Source organism: Schistocerca piceifrons, chromosome 6, assembly GCF_021461385.2.
Source record: "Schistocerca piceifrons isolate TAMUIC-IGC-003096 chromosome 6, iqSchPice1.1, whole genome shotgun sequence".
Classification (NCBI taxonomy): Eukaryota; Metazoa; Arthropoda; class Insecta; order Orthoptera; family Acrididae; genus Schistocerca; species Schistocerca piceifrons.
The window spans coordinates 483,085,260-483,111,203 of NC_060143.1; the positions used below are offsets into that span (position 1 = coordinate 483,085,260).

Sequence of the window (25,944 nt, forward strand, 5' to 3'; positions counted from 1 at the left end):
TATATCCTCACCCACAATTACTTCTCCTTTGAAGGCATTACCTACAGACAAAACTGGCACCATCCTATGCCAAGCTATTCAAGGGCCATCTAAAGGAATCCTTCCCAAACACCCAGAATCCCTAACCCTCACTTGGTTCAGATTCACTGGTGACATCTTCGTGATCTGGATTAAGAATGAGGACACCCTATCCACATTCCTCCAGTACCTCAATACCTTCTCCCCCTAGCCCGCATCTCGTGGTCGTGCGGTAGCGTTCTCGCTTCCCACGCACGGGTTCCCGGGTTCGATTCCCGGCGGGGTCAGGGATTTTCTCTGCCTCGTGATGGCTGGGTGTTGTGTGCTGTCCTTAGGTTAGTTAGGTTTAAGTAGTTCTAAGTTCTAGGGGACTGATGACCATAGATGTTAAGTCCCATAGTGCTCAGAGCCATTTGAACCTTCTCTCCTATTTACTTCACCCAAGCCACATTTCTCAATGTTGACCTCCACCTCAAAGATGGCTACATCAGTACCTCTGTCCAAATCAAACCTACCAACCACCAACAGTACCTCCACTTTGACAGCTGCCACCCATTCCACACCACGACATCCCTTCAATACAACCTAGTCACCCATGCTGTCGCATCTGCAGTGACAAGCAGTCCCTCTCAAAATATACTGAGGGTCTCACTGAGGCCTTCACAGACCACAATTACCCTTATAACCTTGTCTCCGGCACCTTATCTTACCAGTCACCCACCATCTCAGAAAGTCCCACTGTCTAGACACAGAGGAGCATTCCCCTCCTTAGTACCACCTAGGACTGGAGCAACTGAATTACATTCTCTGCCAGGGTTTCAACTACCTCTTGTCGTGCCCTGAAATGAGAAATCTCCTATCCAGTATCCTTCCCACCCCTGTCACAGTGGTATTCCGCTGCCCACCTAAATTACACAATATCCTCATCCAGCCATACACAATCCCTGTTCGCAAGCTCTTGCCTAATGGGTCATACCCCTGTAATAGACCTATATGCAAGATCTGTCCCATACATCGTCCCATCACCACCAGCTACTCCAGTCCAGTCACAAACATCACCTATCCCATCAAAGGCAGAGCTACCTGTCAAACCAGTCATGTGATCTACAAGCTAAGCTGTGATCACTGTGCTGCATTCTACGTGGGCTTGACCACCAACAACCTGTCTGTCCGCATAAATGGCCACCGATAAACTGTGGCCAAGAAACAGCTGGACCACTCAGTTGCTGAGCACACTGCCCTCACAACATTCTATTTCAATGACTGCTTCACAGCCTGTGTCATCTGGATCCTTCCAGCCAACACCAGCTGCTCTGAACAATGCACATGGGAACTCTCCTTGCAGTATATCCCACATTCCCATACCTCTCCTGGCCCTAATTTAACTTGTCATTGTTTACCCACCTATCGCCTTCCCTGTTGCCATTTCAGCACTACACAGCCCCCTGTTCTACCAACTCACACACAGTCTATTTACTTCTCTCCTTTTCCACTGCCCCCCCCCCCCTCCCTCTAACCTTCAAACTGTACCTAGGTGTCCAACCTCCTCTCCACTATGTCCCTGTGTGCTCCACAAGCAGAACTTTCTGTCCCTCCACCTCTACCATGCTATCACTCCCCCATCCTGCCCCTGCCACCTCCTTACTCCCACCACTCACAGTGCTTCTCTCATCATGCACTGCTACTCACAGTCTAGCCTCGGCAGTCAGAGACAGTGGTCATGAGAGTGAGAGCTGCAAATGCGTGAGTGGATGCGACTCAGCATCTCTGCTATATGGTGAGTAGGTCTCTTACGCTTTTCATACTACTGTCTTTATTCCATCCTGAATTTTTCATTGTTGTACATTTAGAATTTCTCCGTAACATGAGTACCTGCACGTGCACCCACACCCTGCCTCAAGAACTGCTTCATGCATGCTGAATTGCCTGTGACGGCCTTCTGGCACTGTGCTGAATATTTTGGACATTGCAAGTTATGCGTTGTACAATCCGTACATCCAATCTCTCCAGTTCATCTGTGCTCTTAGTGCATGGTAGCATAATAGTTCATTCACAAAAGTTCGCAAAGAAAATGAAGTGCTTGCTGTAAGACATTTTTGATGTACATGAAAAAGTTTCAAGTACATAAAAAAAATTAATTTTTCCCACAAAAACTTCAAGGACAAAAATCAGTGTTCTTGAATACAAAATCTTTCATTTACACTGAAACATTTATCAAATAGTGAAGAGACAAATCTTCACTATTTTTTATTAGCTGGCACTACGTATGCAGTACAGTTACTTCAGGCATGGAATATATATTGTTGCACATGAAGACTCACATCTATCTGTTACCAGCATACAATGTCTGGAGAGTTACTTCAAACTCTGAATCTTTAAGTGTTTAAATAGCTTTTATTTTCAATTCTTTTTGACATCCCTATGCACCTCTCATGATCAAAGATCTTGATACTCAAATATCATTGTTTCTGTTATGTGGGGATAATTTTAGCATATTGTAAGCAGAAGAGTATGTACAGTTTTTGTTTCACTGGCCCTATGAATGCTGTTGTTAATTAATCATGAACAAGGAAAATATACAGCATCATCTGGAACAGCAAGTCTGTTTCTTGCCAGCATATTTCATCATTTGGAGAAATGCTCCAAAGTAGGAAATTTAATTGTTTCAATATTTTTTACAATACTCAGTATGCATTTTCAAACCGTGTTTGCATTCACACACAACTTCCACAGTCAAAAAAATCAGTATACCCATATTTAATTTTCTGTCGTGTTGGAATAATTTCATGACATAATAAAGTGATTAACATTTTCAGTTTTTATTTAACTGGTGGAATGAATCCTGTGCATTTATGTCACATGCAGAATAGATATTTTAGCATCTGAAACATACAGTCTGTTTTCTGCCAGTGAAATGTATGAATTTTTTTACACCCACTGTACCTATTTTCCATCCTTTTTGATCCAGGATTTGTACCATCACTGGAAAAGTTAAAAATAGTTTTTGTGTTGTCCTTTTTGTACATTTTTTTGTTTCTTGTATTTTTTTTCTTTTTGAAAATAATTCATCCAGAAGTGTAAATTTCAATCATTAGGTTTAGCTCTCAATGATTAGTGATGCTTCTTTGTGTGGTAAAGCTTGAAACAGGTAACAACACATAATGGTACATTGCAAGTTTTGCCGTGTTATCTGATTTCCTAGTGCACTTTCTATTTCATCCAAACTACTCATCTATGCATTAGCATACTTTTCTTTGAATTTTGACCCACAACAACATCTAAAAAAGGCCTGCCTGTAAAATGTAGTGGATTCTCATTACTGGTACTCCTTCCTCTATCAGCTTTTTTCAGTTCTGTTGCCTATTTTTCCAAGTGTTTCCCTAAAACAAGAGAGGTGAATCTCTGAGTGCCTTTTCTGCCCTGTAATCGATCTGTGAAGATCTTGAGCATTTAAAATGCTCTAATCCAGGATGTAAAAAAATTACTTTATAACATTTCACAATCTTATGTACTGATCCTACTTAGCTCTGTTGACTGCCACAACAGTCAATTGCACCCATAATAAAGTTATAATCTACACTACATAGGGGTTTCTCAATTTCTTTCACCAATATTACTATCAATCTTCCCTGTTTCAATCATTTGTATTATTTTGGATACTGACAACATATTCCTCTTTTATTGCACCACTTCATAGCAAACATCTTATTAGTTGACAAACCTGATTTCTCCTTGTTTCAATTTCCTCTGTAATTTTGGCATGCTACATCTATTTGTAAGGAGAGCGCCACATGCTGTTGTTCCGTCGCTGTAAAACCAAAAGAATAGGTCTGGGCTGGAATACCAATTTGAGACACAAAGCTATGTCCTGTTTCATCTACAGTCTCATTAGTGTAACCCCTATATTGCCACTTTTCCCTAAGTTGTAGAACACAATTTCTGTTGTTGCTTCTGTATATACAAGAAAATCCAAATTGTAATCAGTCTGACTATCATAGAGCACAAATGTGTTTACTCTGAATCAACATTGCTTGGATAGAATAAATTGTTTAAAAGATAATCAACATTTCTACAATACGAGACTCATCAATGCAAAGTTTCTGATGTGGGATAAAAGTACTGTGAAACGTCTTATGAACTTTATCGACTACATCACAAATTTTAAACAGTTACCTCCAGTATCCACAGTGTCATTAAATTGCAGCATTGTCAAAAGTAAAATAAAATGATTTCAGGACATAATTTCACTGTAAACTGGACCAATGCAATCACCAGTTAGTTCCAGTTTTTTAACTAATCAAATAGCAACAAAACAATAAAGTTCCTCGAATGCAGTATCTTTCCATTTCGGCAGTTGAGATATACACATTCTGGAGTATTTGTGCTGGTGTATACATAAAATCAATTCGTTTCATCTGCTATAAACAGCAACAGATCTTCTGACAGAAACGTCATAATGAAATTGGTCAAACGCGAGTAGGACTTGCACTCTGAGGAATCCACACAAATGTAATTGTTTATAAAGATTGATCATCAATCCCAGGAATTGACGATCTTGACAATTTTTGCCTGATATCGATATCGATATCAGCAAGTTACCAGTCCCGGAAGTTCCAAGACATTCAAGAATGTTTTAATTTTAAGTTTAAATTTTTTGTTTAACATAGCATTTGCTATTGTAATTCCTGAGAAAATGGGATCTTAAAACAGGGACAGACAGACAGTCAGTCAGTCAGTCAGTCAGATAACAACGAACAAAAAATATGCATAATTTTATGTGATGATTACACATAAACAGTTTCTGTATTCTTCCTTTATTTATGCTATGAATCCTTGCTTATTGCCAAATTTCATGATTGTAGGTCATAGGGAAGTACCTATGGGTTTTGGTGAAAGTTTGTGAGTATCAAAACATGTGGCATAAATGGCTGTATCTTTTGATTGTATTGACTTGGCAGCTCATATTTTTTTACCTGTTAAGGGAATATATACCAGTATGCGATGTAAATTTCAACTTGATACGTCTACCCCTCCTGAGGAAAATGGTTCTTGACAGACACGTAGACATACAACAAAGTGAGCTTATAAGGGTTCTGTTTATACCGACAGAGGTACAGAATCCTAAAACTGACAGAATGCTTATGACATTAACCAGTTGACATTTATGTCCTAAAGTCAAGTCATCAAACACATACTTTAATGGTTGGAAATTTGTTTGTTTCCAATCAAAAGTGTTACTAAGGGATGCTCTTTCCCAAAACATTTTGCTGTCACTTTCTAATTCAGATCCTGAACAATTGTCGACAGCACCTCTTGCAGAAGCATCAAACTGGTGTGCTGTACCAGCCAATGTGCATAGAATGCTGAGAACTAATAATTCCAGATTCTGCTGAAGATTAATCACTGCTACAGACATGTGAAAATTCACACCTACTGTCTCCAGGATATTTCTATTAGTGCATGGTAATCTGACATTTCTCTCATGGGCAAAAGAATGCAAAATTACGTCTGATGAAAACACACAAGGTGAAGTCAAAATCTGCAACAAGTGATCACAGCAGCAAATGCAGATGCACATGCAAACTATGCAGCTGGAACTCTGAACAGCTACTGAAAGAATGGTGCAGAAATTCAGTTGTGTGTGTTAAAACATCAGATGTATGCACTGAAACATGTCCATAGCACTTGGGGAGCAACAGAACATGAGTTAACTTTTCCACAGGAGTGAAAAGGTTAAAAAAATGTTCTTGAATTTCTGTATGTGACGCTAATGTATAAGCAAATTATGTAGCTACCTAAAAATTGTATGAACTTGCTGGATATTATATCATTGTAGAACATTATTAATGAACAAATAAACTACTACTACTACTACTACTACTACTACTACTACTACTATACTCTGCAAACCACCATGAAGTGTATGCAGAGAGTACGTCCCATTGTAACACTTATTAGGGTTTCATCCCATTCCAGTCATGTATGGAGTGTGGGGAGAATGACTGACGGAATGTCTCTGTGCAAGCTGTAATTATTCCAAAAATATCCTCACAATCCCTATGTGAGCGATATGCAGGGGGCTCAATAATGCATATCATGAAGCAGAACGTTCAGGGATGTGGAACGACTCTTGCCAGGGGCAAGCATTACTGGCTGGTTCTGCATAGTTGTTAACAACAAATTATGACTATGGCTAATCTACTTAAATTATAATTATGGTAATTATTTCTTGATTACTTTGTACATATATATATACATGTAATATATTTCCACCCCAAGAAACTCAGAAACACACCCCTTGTCAACCAAGTACCACCCAGACCCTGGGTACCTCAATAATTTATTCCATCTATGCTATGACTTTCACAAGTCAAGTCTTGAAAAGAGGTCCTCCATCTCCTATCTTCCCCAAAGCACCTGTTGCCACCTTTCATCAGTTATCTAACCTCCATAACACCCTAGCCAAACACTGTGACATTTCCAAACCATTATCCTGATCCCTGTGCAGGTTGAGACATAGCAGTGTGCAGTCATAACACAGTGATTGCAAAAGTCAATGATTAACAAATTAAACAATTACACATGATAATTAAGAAAATAATTAGAAGAAAAACATATTAACAGATGTAGCATTTTTTATTACACTAAGAATGGTGAAAACTGCATTATGATCCGAGTATATATGGAGATAGTTGAGTTTTAATTCAGTAAGCCTATCAGAATTAACTCGGAGGAGGCTGGAGTGTGAGGAGGCCAGAGAGCACATTTGGGAGTACCAGAGGCGGCAGCCTTAAGTATTGCCAGTAAGCATGGCAAGCGAAGGCAGTGGGGTCTGGAAAGTTGGAGAGTAAATGCAGGGACACAGAAAAAGAACCTGAAGCAAAAGTTAAGATGCAGTTTACAGGGGCAGACATTCCTTCATTTACGTTCCTGTGCCCTTAGGTGGGCCCAGCCCAAAGGAAAAATAGTCCACCTCACATTTTATTGTAGCAGATACTAGAGAATTTCCTGTTTTAGTTAGTAAAGCTTAAAATTTGATCCCATGTCAGTAAATCAAGGATAATGATACAGACACAAGCAGAATTAATATTTTTGAACTGACATTATGGCCAGCAAGAATCAGGAAAGTGGGGTGATACACGATTGTTAGATGCTGCTTAGCATCTGGACCAGATAGACATGTGCCAAGTGTCACTCTGTCATGGTTGCACAATGAGCTTTGCTTGTGCACATACTGTGCTGGTAATGTTGTCTAAGTCACACAGGCAGTGACATTTAAGACTGTGTTTTAAGCATATTTCTGCTGGTTACAAACTGCTGAGACTTAGATACAAGTAGTTAATCAGTAAAGATTATGGGACGTGTAAAGTATCATTAAACAGTCCTGCCAAAATGTGATAAGTCTCATGTGGCAAAGAGCATTAACTGCATATCCCCCAACATAGATTAGCTGTGGTGTGGTACTTACAAAAGAAATTCTTATGTGAGTGAAGTTCCGTGTGTAGCCTTTGCGCCACTCTCATTTGAGCAGTCTTTGTAAATTTGGAAAAGCATCATTTTTTATTTTGTTTCAATGTAATTACGAATGTACAACCACTTACTTTGAGGACACTGGGCCTCCACAATACAGATAACTTTTACAAGAATTAGTTTCTCTTTATTTGTGATTGTAGTAAAATTCCCCAAGTGTGCTTATGCTGGAAACTTAAGTAGACAGAATCCACATGTTGGATGGCAGCAGTTGCCCTACAGGTGAGTTTGACAGATTGCCAAAGTTCAAGAGCACAGTACAGGCAGGTAGGTCAGTGTCTGTATATGCACATGCACCCCTGTAAAATGCTGCTTACTGTAACAGTGTGTTATGTCCAACAGTATGCAGTAAATTTGAGCTTGACATTCTAATTTCTCCCAGAGTATGCCAATGCATTTGAGTTGCGTTCATCAACAACATAAGTGTTGGATTCACAGTAAAAATTAATCTGACCACAAGACGATATTGGATATGTTTCAAATCATCATCAATATGAAACTTGCCCTGGACATCTGCACACTACAACCAACTCCAGCTCCACCACTTTTAAGATCCCACAATACCAAAGGCATGGTAACTTGTGAAACAGCACATTATCTATCAGCTAAACTGTGTCCACTGCACACCATTTAATGTATGCATGAGAGCCATTAAGCTGGCTGATCACACAAAAGGAGAACTGTTCTGTCTTGGTCACATACAGTCCCGTTGTTCTGACAATGTCTCAAAGCACCTGAGTGCCAGCTACTGCTACATGACACACAACATTTGTATGCTCCCATCCAATACTAGCTTCTCCCAAACTTTGGATATGGGAACTTACCCTGCAACATGTCCTCACATTCCAACCCTCTTCACTGACATCCCCCCCCCCCCCCCCCCCTTGTTGAGAGTAAAAATAAATTTGGCTCAGACCACTATTAAATGATCTTCCACTTCATTTTAATAATTTTATGTTAAATTAAAATTTAAGATCATTTAACTGCAGTCAGACATGAACTCACTCTTACTTTCAATTTACCATTTGACTGTTCCCACAGTTCTGTCATCGATGGAAAGTTTGAACACCCTCCCTCTGCCCTAATTCTTAATTGCACTCTTCATCTCTATTCCCCTTAATCTTTCTTTACTTCTCACTCTGTTCTTATCTCTGGACAAACAGGTAAAGTGGTCACCAAGGAATTCTCTCTTACCTCCACTCTCTCCGACATCCCCCCTCCATCTTCGTCTATCTCACCCTGCTACAAGGGGTGGGGCCTGTCCTTACCCTGAGAACTGAGTGACCTGCCCTTCCTTGTACCCTTTTAAACCAGTCCCCATCATCTCTCTCTGTCCACCCCAATGACAGAACCACTAGTAAGGAAAATTAGGTAGTGTGACACTTTTTTATTTGTCTATCGATGGCACTACATATTTCGGCTCCCAATGGCAAGTGCTTGCCAACAATTCTGTCTTGTAATTTATACATATGTATATGGAGAAGAGATTGACATAAATCGTTAACTGTTCTGTGTCATCTTTCGTGAAGAAGAAAAATTATAGCATGATTCACATTTTGTGGAATTGTCTTCCATTCAGACATTCTGTAAACAATTTGAAAAATCCTTCTGCATTAGTATGCCTCTCACTTTAATGATTTGAAACACATTCTCCAGACACATTGTCTTCATAGCTCAAATTGCTTATCATTTTATCTGACAATACTTCCAAAATGAAATTACTTCCATAATTCTTTATCCATGTTTCTGATTCATCTTCAGAAGTTTACAAACATTTAAAGAACCCTGAATGAATGCTTGCACTATTTTCTCTTGTTACTGTGTCATTTTTAATAATGAAACAAGTTGTTTTATTATTTTCATCATACTTGTATTGTTTCTCTAATCACATTTTCATTGTAACAATTTATTTGTACACAAAATTGAAGTACTTCATCGTAATAGTCGATGGGACCAGTGGCCAATAGAAACAAGAATACTGAGTGACAGTTTGGAGCAGCTATATTGTTATCAGAATGGTTTTTCTGCCTCCAATTAAAATCTGATGGGAAGAGAAAACTATAGCATGTGGCAGTTTGCTGTTTGAACTTACCTAGAACACAAACTGTTGTGAGATGGAGTTAATGGCAAAATACAAATGTAACTGAAATGTACACAAAAAGAGCTTAAGTTCTACTCTCTGTCCACCTTTAAATATATGTTTCACCTGCAAGATACCAGTACAGCTAAAGAAGCATGGGACAAGCTAAAGCAAGACTATGAAGCCTCTGTCCTCTTCTGACAAACAGGGTTATTAAAGACCCATCTGACAACCAGACCTGAAAATTGTTCATCATTAGAACAGCAGCTTGAAATTTTGCCAAATAAGTTCTGGGCAGAAGGACTATACCTTGGACAAAAAAGAAGCTGAATCTTTGACATCTCAAAATGTTTTGAAGCAGTGCATGTGTTCATATTCCGGGAAATCAGCTGGCAAAGTTGGGACAGATGTAGTACTTAGTGTGCATTGGTAGGATACTGTGAAGAATCAAAGATACGCAGGATTTTTTAACCAATTTGCAGAAGAATCATAAAAAACAGGGATGATGTTCTTTATGAAGATACTTCTAAACAGCGTAAAAAAAAACTGAGTTACATGAACCAAATTGATTGTCCAGCTTGAGACTACTACATCAAGTTACAGGCCCAGCTCAATGAATACTAGCTGCATTGAGGTATCTAGTCCAGATGATGCAAATGATAATGAGCAACTGCAACAACACAAGCCAGTACAAAAGTCAAGAATTTCAAAGCAAAAAATCTGTATAACTTGAGTACTTGCCCATCTAAACAGTCAGCTGACTCTGAACCTTGGTCACTGGAAGAAGCAATGATGTGAGACAACACTGAAAATTGGCTGAAGGCAATAAAATCCCAAGCTGCAATCCCACAAAGGGAACCACACTTGCGACTCTCCCTGTTTCCCTTCGAGCAAGAAACCAACAAAGGCAAAATGCATCTTTAAAACTAAGAAAGATCTGAAAGGCCGCATTTTATATAATAGAGCAGAGCCAATAATAAAAGGTCATCCTTAGAAACAAAGCCTTAACTATGATGAAATGTGTGTTCCAGATACAGGGTACAACTCATTAATGTATTTTATTTGCTATGGCTTATGAACATGACCTAGACACTGATCACCTAGCTGTTGTCACAGCTTTCTTACACAGTGACTTAAATGAAGGCATCTATGTGAAAGCTTCGGAAGTAGCACCAGTTATGAAGACAGTGACAGATACTGGTATTAGAAGACTAAAAATGGCAGTATATGGATTGAAGGAACATGGCCACTGTTGAAACCTGAAATTAGCCAGAAAACTGTTGAACATAGACATTTTAATAAGGGCTGTTTGTGTGGATGGTATAGTTATTCTTAGTCACAATCAATAAAAGAAAAATATCTTCAAGAAGAAACAAGTTAATAATTCAAACTGAGTGACTCTGGTAATCCACTAACTGTTTAGGTATCTGATTACTAGGAACTACAATGGATGTTTTCTGTGGATAGATCTGACAAACTGTGTGGGTTAAGTTCTCAACAAATTCAATAAGAAAGACTTTAACGCAATCTCTATGATTGCTCATTAGTCCAAAAAAAGAAGAAGATCAAGAAGCTATGAAAGATCATAACCTATCATCAAGTGACAGGAAGCTTCTTTTCTGCTCAATTACGTACAAGTCCTGGCCTATCTTTAGATATCCCCAAGGTACCAAGAACATGAAGCTAGTGCTTTCTAAAATGGAGCACTACCACATAATATGTCACACTGATAGGCTGGGCCAGACAGTCCAAGGGCAGAAAGTTGACAGCTGGGTATCTGTTTAAACATGAAGGAGTGGGAGGATTCTGAAACACAAAGGGACAGCCAACTCTAGCTTTAGGTGCAACTGATGCAGAATATATGCCCCGACCACAGTGGGTCAAGAGGTTCCATGGCTTCAAAGATTAGACAGCTTGAAATACCTCTGAACCCCATGGAGGATCACACCAAATTACTGTGTGACGAGTCAGCAACTGACGTGTTAGTTGGTTGGTTTAAAAGAGGGGGGGAAGGGACCAAACAGCTAGGTCATCGGTCCCTTGTTCCGAATAAAACAATGTCACAAGGGTGAGAATACAACAAGCAAGACTGACAACACAAACTGGAGAGAAAGGAAAAACCACAAGAATGTTGGAAGGGCAACAAACATTTAAATGGAAAAAAGGGGAGAAGAAAACCACAGAAACGCAAGAAACATGTAGAAGAGATTAAAACAACAAAGCAGATCACATGGCTGGCTGACCATGAGAATAAAAAGGAGAAGCCAGCCACTCTGCAACACATTAAAACTTCCACCCTAAAAGCACTGGGGTGGTGGACACAGAGGGACAAAGGACATGTGTTACAATTTAGATCAAATGATGATAAAACCCACCCTCACAAATAAAATGTAAAACGAAATCAGCCGAAGAGGCATTGTCAGATAAAATTGGCAGCAATGAGTCCGGTAACTGAAGATTTCGATGCAGGACAGTCAAAGTGGGACAGTGCACCAGAATATGGGCCACTACAACCGGGCGCTGCATCAACACTGAGGCAGGACTTCAGAGTGCAGGAGCTACCCATGGGTCGCCCGAGTGTGGCCACTGTGGAGCCAGCAGAGAACCACAGAGTCTCTGCGAGAGGCCTGCATGGAGAACTGCCACACATTCGTAGTCTCCTTAACGGTGATGTAAAAACAAATGCAGGTCAGTTATTGGAATGCTCATCTCCATAAGCGGTTTCCGTGTAACCTGTTTGGCCAGCCTGTCAGCAAGTTCGTTGCCTGGGATTCCAGTGTGTCCTGGGGTCCACACAAACACCACTGCACCAGGGCTTACATGGACTCCTGGATGGTCGCTATCAATGGACGACACGGGTAACACTGGTCGATAGCTTGTAGACTGCTCAAGGAGTCAGTACACAGAAGAAACAACTCCCCAGGGTATGAACAGATGTGCTCAAGAGCACGAGATATAGCCACCAGCTCTGCAGTGAAAACACTGCAGTCATCAGGCAAGGAATGCTGTTCAATATGTCCTCCATGGACATACGCAAAGCCGATGTGACCATCAGCCATCGAGCCGACGGTGTTAATCACTTCATGGCCTCGGTACACATCAAGAATAGAGATGAAGTGACAGCGGAGAGCCACGGGGTGAACTGAGGTGTACACCATGGAGGTGTACGCAGTTGGACTTCGAGTATAAGTGGTAAAGGCAAGGACTCCAGTTCAGATAGAAGGGATCAGACGCAAACTGCAATTGTAAGCCCTGACCTGGGCCGCTGATGTGGGAGATGAAGCGCCGTGGCTGGGAAAAGGAGATCGTAATTTGGATGCGCAGGAGAACTATGAATGTGTGCAACGTAACTGGTGAGCAGCTGAGCATGCCTGACCTGCAATGGAGGAACTCCAACTTCCGCAAGGACGCTGGTCACCGGACTCGGCCTAAAAGCTCCCGTTGCTAGTCGAACACCACAGTGGTGCACTGGGTTGAGTAAACGCAATGCTGAGGGCGCTGCCAAACCATAAACCAGACTCCCATAGTCAAGGTGGTATTGAACAAGGGCTGCAGTTGGTGTTGCTCAGGCAGCGGAGGGCATTGAGGTGGTGCCAGCACATCCACTTAAGCTGATGAAGGTGAGGAAGCCAAGTCAAATGGACATCAAAAACCAGTCCTAAAACTCGATACGTCTCCACTATAATGAGGGAATCATCAGTAAGGTAAAGTTCTCGTTCCTGATGAACGGAATGATGCCAACAGAAGTGGCTCCCAAAACTGAAAGCTGTGGGCTAGAGCCCATGACTGTGCCTTGTGGGTGGCTCCCTGTAAGTGCCGCTCAGAAACACCAGTGCTGGTGGAGCAGTACGAAACGCAGAAGTCGTCTGCATACAGACAGGGTGAGATGGACAGCCCTACAGCTGCTGCTAGACCATTAATGGCCACTAAAAATAGAGATACGCTCAATACAGAGCCCTATGGGACCCCATTCTCCTGGATATGGGGGAACTAGGGGAGGCACCAACTTGGACATGGAAAATATGAAGCGACAGGAAATTCTAGATAAAAATCGGGAGCGGGCCTCGGATATCCCACTCGTATAATGTGCCACGGATATGTTGTCACCAGGTGGCGTCATACGCTTTTTGTAAATTGAAAACGACAGCAACAAGGTACTGGCATCTGGAAAAGGCTGTTCCGATGCAGGCTTGAGGGCACAAGATCATCAGTCATAGAGCAGCCCAGGCGGAAGCCGCCCTGGCATGGAGCCAGTAGGCCACGTGACTCCATGACCCAACCTAAATGCCGACACACCTTACATTCCAGCAGCTTACAAAGAATGTCGGTGAGGCTGATGGGCCAATAGTTATCCACATCAAGTGGGTTTTTGGGTTTGAGCAATGGTATGATGGTGCTCTCCCGCCAGTGTGATGGAAAAACGCCATCGCACCAGATCCAGTTGAAGGTCACGAGGAGATGTCGCTTGTAGTCAGACAAGAGATGATTAATCATCTGACTATGGATCCGATCAGGCCCAGGAGCTGTGTCGGGGCAATGTGCAAGGGCACTGAGGAGGTCCCACTCTGTAAATGGGGCATTATAGGGTTCACTGTTGTGTGTAGTGAACAAGAGGACTTTCTCTTCCATCCGCTGTCTGAGAGTGCGAAAGGCTAGGGGGTAATTCTGCAACGCAGAGGTGCGAGCATAGTGCTCGGCAATCACGTTTGCTTTGGTAGATAACATGCCATTTACGTTAACACCAGGAACACCTTTGGGGTCTGGCAACCAAAAACTTGTTTGATCTTTGCCCAGTCTTGGGAAGGTGACGTATGGCACCCAATGGTCGACACATACCTCTTCCAACACTCCTGTTTCCACCTTTTGATAAGCTGGCAAACGTGGGCATGGAGCCGTTTAAAGGGTATGAGGTGCTCCATGGAAGGGTGCTGCTTATGCCGCTGTAGAGCTCGCCGACACTCCTCAATTGCCTCAACGACTTCCAGTGACCACCAAGGGAGACCACCAAGGGACTGTCTTTCACCGGGGGCACCCTAAAGAATGAAGGATAGCGCTTTCCGCCACAGGAACGATCGTTGTAGTTTCCTGCTCAACCACATCATTGTTACCATGTGGGAGAGATTCAACAGTGACAGCAGAGGTGAAAGTTTCCCAGTCTGCCTTGTTTAAAGCCCATATGGGCAAGCATCTGTGGGCCTGACGCTGAGGCAATGACAGGAAGATAGGGAAGGGGTCACTACCATACAGGTCGTCATGTGCTCTCCAGTGGATAGATGGGAGAAGGCCAGGACTGCAAACCAAGAGATCAATGGCCGAATATGTGCCATGTGCCACACTGAAATGTGTGGTGGCCCCAGTATTTAAGAGGCACAGGTCGAGTTGTGACAGTAAATTTTCGACATATCTGCCTCGGCCAGTAAGAACTGTGCCACCCCACAAGGGGTTCTGAGCTTTAAAATCTCCAAAAAGTAGGAAAGGTTTAGAGAGATGATCAATCAGTGCATCCAATGCGTTCAAGAGTACTGCATCATCTGGAGGAAGATATACATTGCAGATAGTCATTTCCTGCATCGTCCATATCCTGACAGCCACAGCTTCAAGAGGGGTTTGAAGGGCCACAGGTTCACTGCATACTTAGTTCAGGACATAGACGCAAACTCCACCTGACACACTATTATAGTTGCTACGGTTCCTGTAATATCCCTTATAGCCACGGTGGGGAGGGGTCCGCATTGCCGGGAACCAGGTTTCCTGGAGGGCAATGAAGAAAGCATGTGAAAAGCTTAACAGTTGCCATAGCTCAGCCAGGTGGTGGAAAAACTGCTGCAATTCCACTGGAGGATGACGTTACTGTGAGGCCGGGAAGGCATGAAGCGCGCAAGAAGGCAGGTTATACCTCAGGGTCACCTGCTATCATTGATTATTTGTAGCCATTTCTATGGTGGATGAGGCATCAGTGAGATCCAGGTCTGCAGGGGACACTAAGATCTCCACTGCATCCTCAAGTGCAGAACTGATAGGGAGTGGTGGTTTTGGGGCCACAAGAGGGTCCTGTTTCTTAGCAGACTACTACTTAGTTTGCTTGCTCTCTCACTTCTCTTTAGGGGTTTGCTGGGAAGATTTCTCCAAAGCAACTTCAGGCACGGAGGAAGACCATGAAGCTCTTTGTCCAGCAGCTTTTGGCTCCTTGAGCCACTGGCGAGTGTCTGCCATGGCATTAGTGGAGACCTTGGAAGAGAGGGCCCCAAGGGACCCCTTCCGCACAAGAGGAACCAGAGGAAGCTGTTGCTTCTCTGGCAGGGGGGAGGGGACCGATATTCCCTGCATTTGGAGGGACCTTGCTCCCAAAGTAGGTACTTTGGGAGCAACAGAGGAAGATTTGCCCTCTACCACCAAGGGGCAGATGTATTCTGGTGGCCCGGAGGGACCACTGTTTGTGGCACAGAGTAAGGAACCACAGGCACTTGGGATGGCAATGGTGATGGTGATGTAGCTGCAGCGTATGTTGACGCCAACCAAATGGGGTGTCATCTTTCGAATTTACGTTTAGCCTCTGTGTAAGTCAACAGGTCCAGGGTCTTGTACTCCATAATTTTCCGCTCCTTTGGGAGTACTGGGCAGTCTGGCAAGCAGGGGACGTGGTGCTCTCCACAGCTGATGCAAGTGGGAGGTGGTTGCAGTAGATGTTAGTAGTCTCGACATGTGGTGCTGGAAGTGCAGTGGGTAGACATTTGCCCAAACTTCCAGCACTTAAAGCACTGCATAGGGGGAGGGATGTATGGTATAAAATCACAGCAGTAAACCATCACCTTGACATTTTCAGGCAATGAATCACCCTCAAAGGCCAAGATGAAGGCACCGGTAGCAACCCTGTTGTCTCTGGGTCCCCAGTAGACCTGCCAGATGAAACGAACACCCTGCCATTCTAAATTGGCGAGGAGCTCGTTGTTAGACTGCTTGAGGTGGTCACAATGGAAAATAATCCCCTGGACCTTGTTGAGGCTTTTATGGGGAGTGACAGAAACAGGTATATTACCCAGCTTGTCACAAGCGAGTAATGCTCGGGATTGGGCTGGGGATGCTGTCTGAATCAAGACCGCGCCATTTCACATCTTGGACAGCACTGTCACTTCTTCAAACCTATCCTCAAGGTGTTCAATGAAAAATTGAGGCTTTGTCAGTAGAAAAAAAAGTGTCCCCATCAGTTCTGCTACAGACTAAAAACCGAGGCAAATATGGCTCTCTCCATTCTGTAGCTCTACATACCTCTCATTGTGTAGCAAGGGAGGGAAACAATTTAGGGTCATACCTGTCAGCATTGTATTCTATCTTGCCCTTCTTAGAGGCTGCTGGTGCCGTACAATCACCAGCAAGATACGACTTAGTCCACTTCACTGTGGGTCATCCGCACTGATGCCACCCACTCTGATTAGGGGCTCTCCCCACAGGCCCCACCCAGCCACAGCAAAGGCCAACCGGCATGATGGCTGTTGCCGTGAGTCCTGATGCTCCAAGAAGACAGGCATCTACTCCTCGGCATACATGGGGAGTTTGCAGCTCAGGCATCAGCAGTGCAATCCCTGTATTGTCAGGGGGCTACCACCAAATGGGTACATGATAGCCCTACCACAACAGACTGGCTACCGTGCTGAATATTGGGTGCAGAGAAATCCAATATTGTCATGGGGGCAAAAGAGGACAGGAGACAACGGAAGAAGATGACATACCCCGGAAAGCGTCCTCACACAATTAGTTGACTCGCAGATGGAGATGCAAAGCCATGACAAGAGATTCAGGAGTTTGAATCTAAGGGCATTCGTGCACCGCGTAAGGCCTCCTTCCCCATATGGCTCGCACTTCTGTAGAATTTTGAAAGTGGCAGGTCAAACCATAGAATGGGACCTGAACTCAAAGGGCCAAAAAGTGTGAGACTCCTTTTAGTCGCCTCTTATGACAGTCAGGAATATCTCGGGCCTATTCTAACCCCCGAACCCACAGGGGGAAACTGACTTGTATAAGGTTATTTGCTACAGTAGTTGAACAAAAAATACAGGCACAAAGCACCACTTGACACTTTATATGAGAGAAAATAGTCACCCCAAGTGACTGGAGACAGAATGCTGACAGGCATGACGATCAAACCTCAGGCAATGTCTCATCATCCTCTCCTGCAAAAAGATTTTGGACTACATCTCCCTGCCCCACCTGGAATGATTCCATTAGGGGTTGTTTGTTAAAGTATCTTTCGCTTGCTAGAAGGAAGTATGGATACTTCAAGTTTTAACTTCTTGTATCAGAAGTTCACGATTACAGTTCTATCTCGTTACAATGTGTGTTCAATGTGCAATCAAAACTACAATGTGCATTCAAATCAAATAATATCTATAAATGACTTAACACAGATTGCTTAAAAAACAGTCCTAGATTAAGCCTGTTGCTAAAATGTATGTGACCCTAACCAAGCAATATTAAACACACCATCACAAGTAACAGCAGCACAAAGGTTTCTTACACCCACGGAAGAGGGTTATGGAAATGCTCGAAGACTAGAATAGGCAGATGTTGAAGGAAGATGTCAACAATCCAGCAAAACTCAGGGTTGCCACAAGTTTTGTCAAGTGAAATATCCTGATATTTTTCTGATTTCCACACAAGTTTTAGCATTTTTCTTTCCAAATTATGAGAGTTCAAGGGTAAGTTAAGACGTAAGTTGACAATTTGTCTTAGCAGCTACAGTACAAGAAACAACAGTGCAAACAAGGAAATATCTTAAAAAGCTTGCAAGCAGATGCATTTCCTGATGAGAGCAAAAACTTAAGTACTAACATCAACATCATTAGTGATGAACTGTTTTTCGATGGAGAAAGCAAGCCAACTGGTACGTGTGTTTCATTAAGACCACTAACGTTATTTTATTTTAATAAAATGAAACACATTTGGTGACAAAAATATGCAATTCCTTGGCGTCAAAAAGACGGGTTTAAAATACCTTCACTGATTTAAGAAATAACCTCAGAAAAAAAGCAGGCCTCTCGAAAGAAGTTCATAAGTTGGGGAAAAATTGTGTAAACCAACACTGTAGGTGACTGCCACTAAAATGTTGGTTCTACTACGTTCATTATATCACTATTTTTCAGGTTTTGTGTGATTTTTCTTTTGAAAAATATATGTCACATAGCGTAGAAACCACCAGCGACTGACAACTTTCTTCTTCTTATAATCTATACTTTCGAACATATAAGCTATTTTTGAAGTGCCAAAATGTACTGAACAAATAAAATTTCTATAAAACGCCACACTGTGCAACATACTTGCAGTGAGAGTCACAATCACTGAAATCCAGCACCCATGGCCTATAGCCTGCTCAGGAACACCGCAGTCGTTGGTCCGTGGATAAACCACGCAAATCCGCTGCATTATGCCGCACACAAACAGACCCGACCTGCGGGCAGATCAGTGAGACTACATCTGACGAGCAGGTCCTGCTCGTTAGTGGGAACTGAATGGCTTCAGATCAGGGCCAATCCATTACAGATACCCACAGAAATGATCTGTGGTTTTGACCTGTCACAGAAATCCAGTCATGTGGCCAGCTATTCACAAGCCACAGACAGCATGTTGATGAAGTATGACCACAGTCATCAATCTGTGTAACAGATAACTTGTTCAAATACTCTGAGAATCAATAATAATGAGGATAGGTAGCAACTCACCATAAAGATGATTGCCGAGCCACAGGCAGGCATGTAGAAAAGACAATCAACTCTCACAACTAAAATTCCAGCCAGTTTTTGTCAGAAAACGAGAGCAGACAAACAGTTACACAATCACTCAGACAAAACTCATGCACACATGACCACTGTCTTCAGCTGCTGTGTCAACATCTCTGAAAATCAGATCCAAACAAACCATTCCTCATAACTACCTGCCTCTCGTCAGCAGCTGCTAGGTTAGTGGCAATAAGAGGCAGTAGCACTGACTACAAGCTGAGGGGACTGGCAGGAAAGGGAGAAGCAATAGTCATGAGGGAGTAGGGAAGTGGCGCACATACTCAGCTGCAACCAGCCAGCGACAATGAATGACACCGCAGTAAACAATTTCAACTACTGAGACAAGGACGAGATTTTTCCAGCCCCCCCCTCCCTCTCCCTCTCTCTCTCTTTCTCTATTCCCCCCCCCCCCCCCCCAAATTTCCCTGACATGTTTGACTTCCAGACCTTGTGGCAACCCTGAAAACTGTACTTACAAATGTTCAAAAACTGGTATTAGGTGAGGAATCGAGAAATATACTATATCTCCCTACATATTGTTCCCACAGGAACCACAAAGACAAGCCAAGACAACACAACACTAATTACAGTGCACACAGACACATTTGAGCAGTAATTCTTCCCACACCCTACATGGAAACGGAATGGGAAGAAATCTTAAAATGTGGTACAATGACAGGGTCCCCTGCCTTACAGTGGTTTGCAAAGTATGGATGTATATATGTACCTCCAATCATCATCCGATATTTTAAAACAGCTTTGTTTTAATCAGCAAATTCTGTTACGTTTTAATTACAATTTGTTTGAAATGGTTTCCTTTTCCTCAACAGCAGCATACCTGCCATGACTTAGGTTTAGTACCTTAATTAAATAATCACACTTAAATAAATTTTTGCTACATTTCCAATTTCTTGCCCAATGCAAATGTTTATTTCTAGTTTTGTATCTATTATCGCCTTACAACCACATGCAATTTTAAAGCAGTTAATGACTATTGCATTATCACATCTTGTAGACATTCACAGTTGTTGCAGTAATGGCTAATGTATAACCTCATTTCTGTATCATACCTGAAACTTCCCACTTTTTGGCTTACTTTTACATTAAAAACTGCCACTATGATACTGTAATAAGATCTGATGCCAGTTTTACCAGCTTCCATAACACTACATTGAGGTCTTCTACTTTCTCATCAAAATGTGAGCAAACCCGTGCACTCTTGAATGATTTCCATACAATGTCTTGGTCATATTTTAAAGAGTATTGATATTATTGCTTAGTGCAACAGACTGGTGATTAATTATTATGACTCTAATGGACTTAAATCTTATCCATCACTTTTATATAAGAACCCACTGCAAACGTCAGTTGCATTGCTTTGATAGAACAGTACTCTACAGCTTTTCAATTAATTGTTATAGATCTAAGAATCTATCATCAGGAGTAAAAAATTAAATAAATTTAAACTGAAAGTTATCACAAAATATCGTGGCAGTTACTTGGCTCTGTGGTAGATCATCATCTGCTAACCTTAACAGTTAAAAAATGCAGTGCATCAGTCAACTGAGGCTTCTGATCCCACCCATCTGCTTTGACCTGTGGCTGTGTGCGATGGTGCCCTGTGGTGGTGTAATGGTTTCATTTGAACTTTTGTTTTGGTAGAGCAGAGTTGTTGGCAGTGTCTGTGACTGAAGGATTGAAATTGTTTTCCGTGAGTAATAAATTTTTCTGTGTGTTTGCATTTTCAATAGGTGTTATTGGTTTGCTGTTTGTGGTGCAGTAAGACATTTAATTTATTGGTGGCTGTTTTTGTTAGGTATGGATGTGACGATCCAGTTCAATAGCACAAGGTTGTGGGCAGAGATGGGGGAGGACACAATGTCTCTGTTTCTGCAGATGTTTGGATTGATAGCAGAGATTGTCAAATTTAGTGTCTACTGAAAAAATATGAGGTCGGCAAGAGTTCCGGCATCTCGGACCAGGGATGGGTACATGTGGCGGGGTCGAAAGGACAACCTCGCTCCATTACACGTGGTACCTGGTTCAAGAAATCTGGGTTGGCCACGAGATTGTTTTGATGACTTACTATTTTTGTTATTGGTCCTCTGGTGCGCAAGAGACTGGAGTGAGTGAGAGGACGGTGTTAGATTGGTTTTCTTTTTGTAGCGAAGTGTGTTCTCAGTATGTGAAGTATAGGGATAAGTTGGGTGTGCTGGGGGTGGTGGTTGAGATACACTAATCACAGCTTGGGAAGAGGAAATATGGGAGGGGTAAGTCTCTGGTTGTTTATGGGTGTGGGGGGGTTGTTATATTTGGGGGGGGGGGGGGGGGGGAGGGGGTGTACTGATATTGTTTTCAGGGTTTGAGGGGGGGGGGTGTACTAAGAGGGAATTGGTGGGGTTAATTGAAGAGTATATTGAGGAGGGGAGTAGTGTAGTTTCAGATGCTTTTGGGGAAGAGGGGTTATGATCATATAGTTGTAAACCATAGTTTAGAGTTTAAAAATTACAAAACTGGGCATGACTAATACAATAGAGGGATTTTGGGGAGCGGTTAAATAACTGGTACAGAGTGGGAAGTGTTACTATTCTAACCTGCAAGCTCATTTAGATGAGTACTGCTGGCAGGGGAGTGTTCTTGGGCATTGTTGTATTTTTCTGAGGGCAGTGAGTAAGACGTATAGTTCAAGGGTAGTTAGTTGAGGGGGTCTGGTATGGGGGGGAGGAGGGGTTGTGTGTAATGGTTGTGGATTTAGGTGAGTGGGTTGCAGGGGGGGGGGGGACTTATTTCATGATTATGTTGCAAAGGATCTTTTTTGTTGCAGTTGTTTTTGAACTGTAATATGTGATAGAGTTTTGTTTAGTTCGTGGCCTTTGCTTGTTGGCAGATTTTTTTTTTTGGGGGGGGGGGGGTTAAGTTTGGGAGAGGGAGCAGGGGCTGGAGTTGGTAGAGTGTGGGTGGTTTGTGCTTTTCTTTGTGAGTGTGTGTGGTTTTTCTGTGGGTTATTGGGGTGACCAAACTAGTGTGTAGCTCGGGAATTTGTTGGTGGTACGTAGTTCCCCCCCCGCGAGTTGTGTGGGAGTTTTGAGGTGCTGCGAGTTTTGTTTTATTTATCGAAGATGTAGGTGTTTGGTTTTTTGGCATCGTCAGCTGTGGTTGACCTACATAGGTGAAGGGAAGTTACAGATTCCTGTGGATTTTGTGGGTGTAGCGGAAAGTGGGAATTTTGTGCTGTGTTTCCTTTTTTTGTCGGCCGTTTTGTGGGGTTTGTGGCCGTGGTGCGCGTTTTTTATGTTTATATTTACCTTGTCGCCACCCTAAAACCCATAGTTTCCTGCGCTTGCCACGTTAGTTAGATTATATTTTTGGAGGGAGATGTTACTGTCGTATTTATATGTATGTACGTTTTTGTTGTCGTGTTTATGTAGTGACGTCATAAGCGCCATATTGGAGACGCTGAGAATGGTCATTTCCGCCTTACTGATGGCATCATGGGTCAAAGGAGATGGGTGGAATCGGACGCTTCTGTAATCCCGTTTTTGTGTTTTTCACTTATCTGGCGTGTTTCCAGCGACAGTCTCTTCGTCCTCCTCTTATGATATGTTGACACCCCCCCCCCCTCCTCCCTACACACACTGTTCTGCACACGACCCAACGGTTAGAAACGCTGTCTTCGTAGATGGCGAGAAAAGTATAGCAACAGAAAAAGACAGTAACGCATTAGGCGTACTGATAGTAATAAACACAAAAAAAGAAAAGCGTGTAACAATATATGACCGTCATATTATATTGGACATGAAACACTATTCCCAGGTTACTTGCCTTGGAAGGTGGCTTCAACTTTGTCAACTGAGGTAGGGGTCTCCTCTCCGTTCTCTTCGTCGCTGAGCGACGAACTACTTGAATCGGAAGAACCGGCCTCCACCCCGACCAATAACTCGAATTCTGGTAGTAACAATTCGCTCTTTGCAACTACTACGTTGTTTTCTGCATAAAAGAGTGTCCATGAACAATTTAATCTCTTTAGGAAACGAAGGATTGTTTTTTTTTTTCCAAATTACTACTTGCCTTCACATACTTCTTTGTGACCTGCTTTCCAATCCGAAACTTGGTGCTGCCTACTACAGTAATTAGCTTTCTTGCACTTTGCACAATGACTCGTACTTTTACATCCACATACGATGCACAGTTTACAGTATGTACTCGCACTTATCTCTTTACACCAATTCTCTTCGTACACTGGTGGTTCATAGGGGTAAAATGCATTTTTCCGTGGCAACTGACACCGAAAAACTTTGAGATTTACGTTGGTGTTATTTTCGCAACAGTCAGGACTCAAACATAAAATATGAATATTGTACGATGAAAGCAATTTTCCTGCTCCTCAATAGGGGCGTACACTTGGCACAGAAAAATACAGGGATTCCCGCACTTCCGACACTTTAAATCTTCTGCATCTGGTATGTTAAAATCAAGCCAAGCAGGATATCCACCAACTTTGCTCGGGAAGAATCTACTATCTAGTTTCCAACGATCAACACAAGTCTCAACATAACCTACGGACAATTCACACGAGTCTTCGCTGGAAGCTGACATCTTCGCATTTCAAAGATTTTCCGCAGACTTCTGGAGATTGAGAACTAGCGTCTATGGGACTATCGAATGATCCGACAGATGTCCCTAGGTTCGTTCGAGATACAGTTGCAATCCTTGGAACCACGCTAATGCGCTCGATGGAGGCATTCTCCCAGTTCCCGTGGTTCGTGACTGCGCGAAAGCTGTTCGAGTTGCGGCCAGTGGGCGGTTCCAACTAGTTTCGACTGATCAGACTATCAGAGGAAATTCTTCTTCCTAGCTCCAAAGCATTTCATAAGCCTGCTCCAAAGAGATCATCGCACGCATGTGCAGAGTTTTTTGTGTTCAGTCTCGTAGCATTCTCGTTGAAGGTTAACATTTCTAGGTTCCTGCTAGCCTTGTAGAGGAACTGTATATTTGAAACTTGTGAAAATTTAATGCAGCCTTGTGCAATTTTATTCCCTTTAGGGATTTTTCTGTAGAAATGTGTTGCATATACAGAAGGGTCCAAAAAAAAGTATCCACTGTTTAAAAGTCCATAACTGGCAAACTAATTGACAGAGTTGTCTCATCTTTAGTAGTGTAATACCTGGGGTATCACAAGTAAAAGGATCTCATTATCCTTTAAACACACTTTCAAAATGAATAACTTTTTTCTCTTCCACACAAGGCTCCGATCACAATAGCCGATAATTGGGGGTCACACACCACAATCATTGCTATAAATGACACGCACACATTAAGTTGGCTCACTTTATAGAGGGGAGGTGGCATAGGTAGAAAGACGCATGCTATGCTGGTACACATATATTAGGGAAATGAAGCTGCATGCTAGATTCTTAACCAATGGACACATTGCGGCAATTGTCTACCAAATAAACCAATGATATTTTTTCTTCAAATCAGATAATTTCCGCCATTTGTAAACTTTAGGCATTTATTACGTCGTCGTTTATTAACACTGATACTAATTATCTGCAAAGCATTGTCAAGCAACAATAAAAGTTGGGTAACCAAAATCAGTGAGGCAAGCGGATCAATTTTTTCATCATATGCATATAATCAAAATTTGTAAAAGAAAACAGGATCTTTATGAAGAAAGTGGTAATTAAGAAAGCATTCAGTTAACATTTTGTATCACTTGTTCTCCAGGAAGTGCCGATAACGAATGAAACACGACACCACTTACATATTTTTTTATGCTTCACACAATGCATTTCGAGAATTAGTCGTCATCATGATCAAATATTTACATTAGTATTTTTGTGTTGTGCTGCCTGTCTTGCACTGTAGCCGTCTTTTAGTGGTTTTATGATACAGTCCCTTCTCTGTTATGCAGAATACAAGACTCAAACCAACACTCTTACTGATTGTTAAATTTCACAGTGTGTGTGAAAACTTGGACTCAGTTTCTTCATCATAATCGTTGTTTTTGGAAAGCCTGCAGCTGTCATTCATTCATTAAATATCGTAATGAAACTCGACACCACTTACGTATTTTTTTATGCTTCGCACAATGCATTTCGAGAATTACTCGTCATCATGATCAAATATTTACATTAGTATTTTTGTGTTGTGCTACCTGTCTTGCACTGTAGCCGTCTTTTAGTGGTTTTATGATACAGTCCCTTCTCTATTATGCAGAATACAAGACACAAACCAACACACTTACTGATTGTTAAATTTCACAGTGTGTGTGTGTGTGTGTGTGTGTGTGTGTGTGTGTGTGTGTGTAGTACCATAACCTCGAAAAGATGACCCAATACAGCGCGAGAGAGGCACAACACACATAAAAACAGCACACAAAATGTCCGCCCCCGGTAGCTGAGTGGATACCGAGCGACGTGGCGCAGTGGTTAGCACACTGGACTCGCATTCGGGAGGACGACGGTTCAATCCCGTGTCCGGCAATCCTGATTTAGGTTTTCCGTGATTTCCATATAGCTCCAGGCAAATACCGGGATGGTTCCT

General features: G+C 42.3%; 1 protein-coding gene across 1 annotated transcript in view; it reads right to left on the reverse strand.

Moving 5' to 3' along the window:
* The window catches only part of LOC124802642 (programmed cell death protein 2), a 41,189-nt gene extending 16,976 nt beyond the window's left edge, over positions 1–24,213 (reverse strand). The window contains 3 exon segments of the mRNA XM_047263545.1: positions 23,221–23,385; positions 23,467–23,742; positions 23,745–24,213. Of these exon segments, the coding sequence (XP_047119501.1) occupies positions 23,221–23,385; positions 23,467–23,742; positions 23,745–23,994 (691 nt within the window). The 5' untranslated portion in view covers positions 23,995–24,213.
* Positions 24,214–25,944: the final 1,731 nt, after the last annotated feature.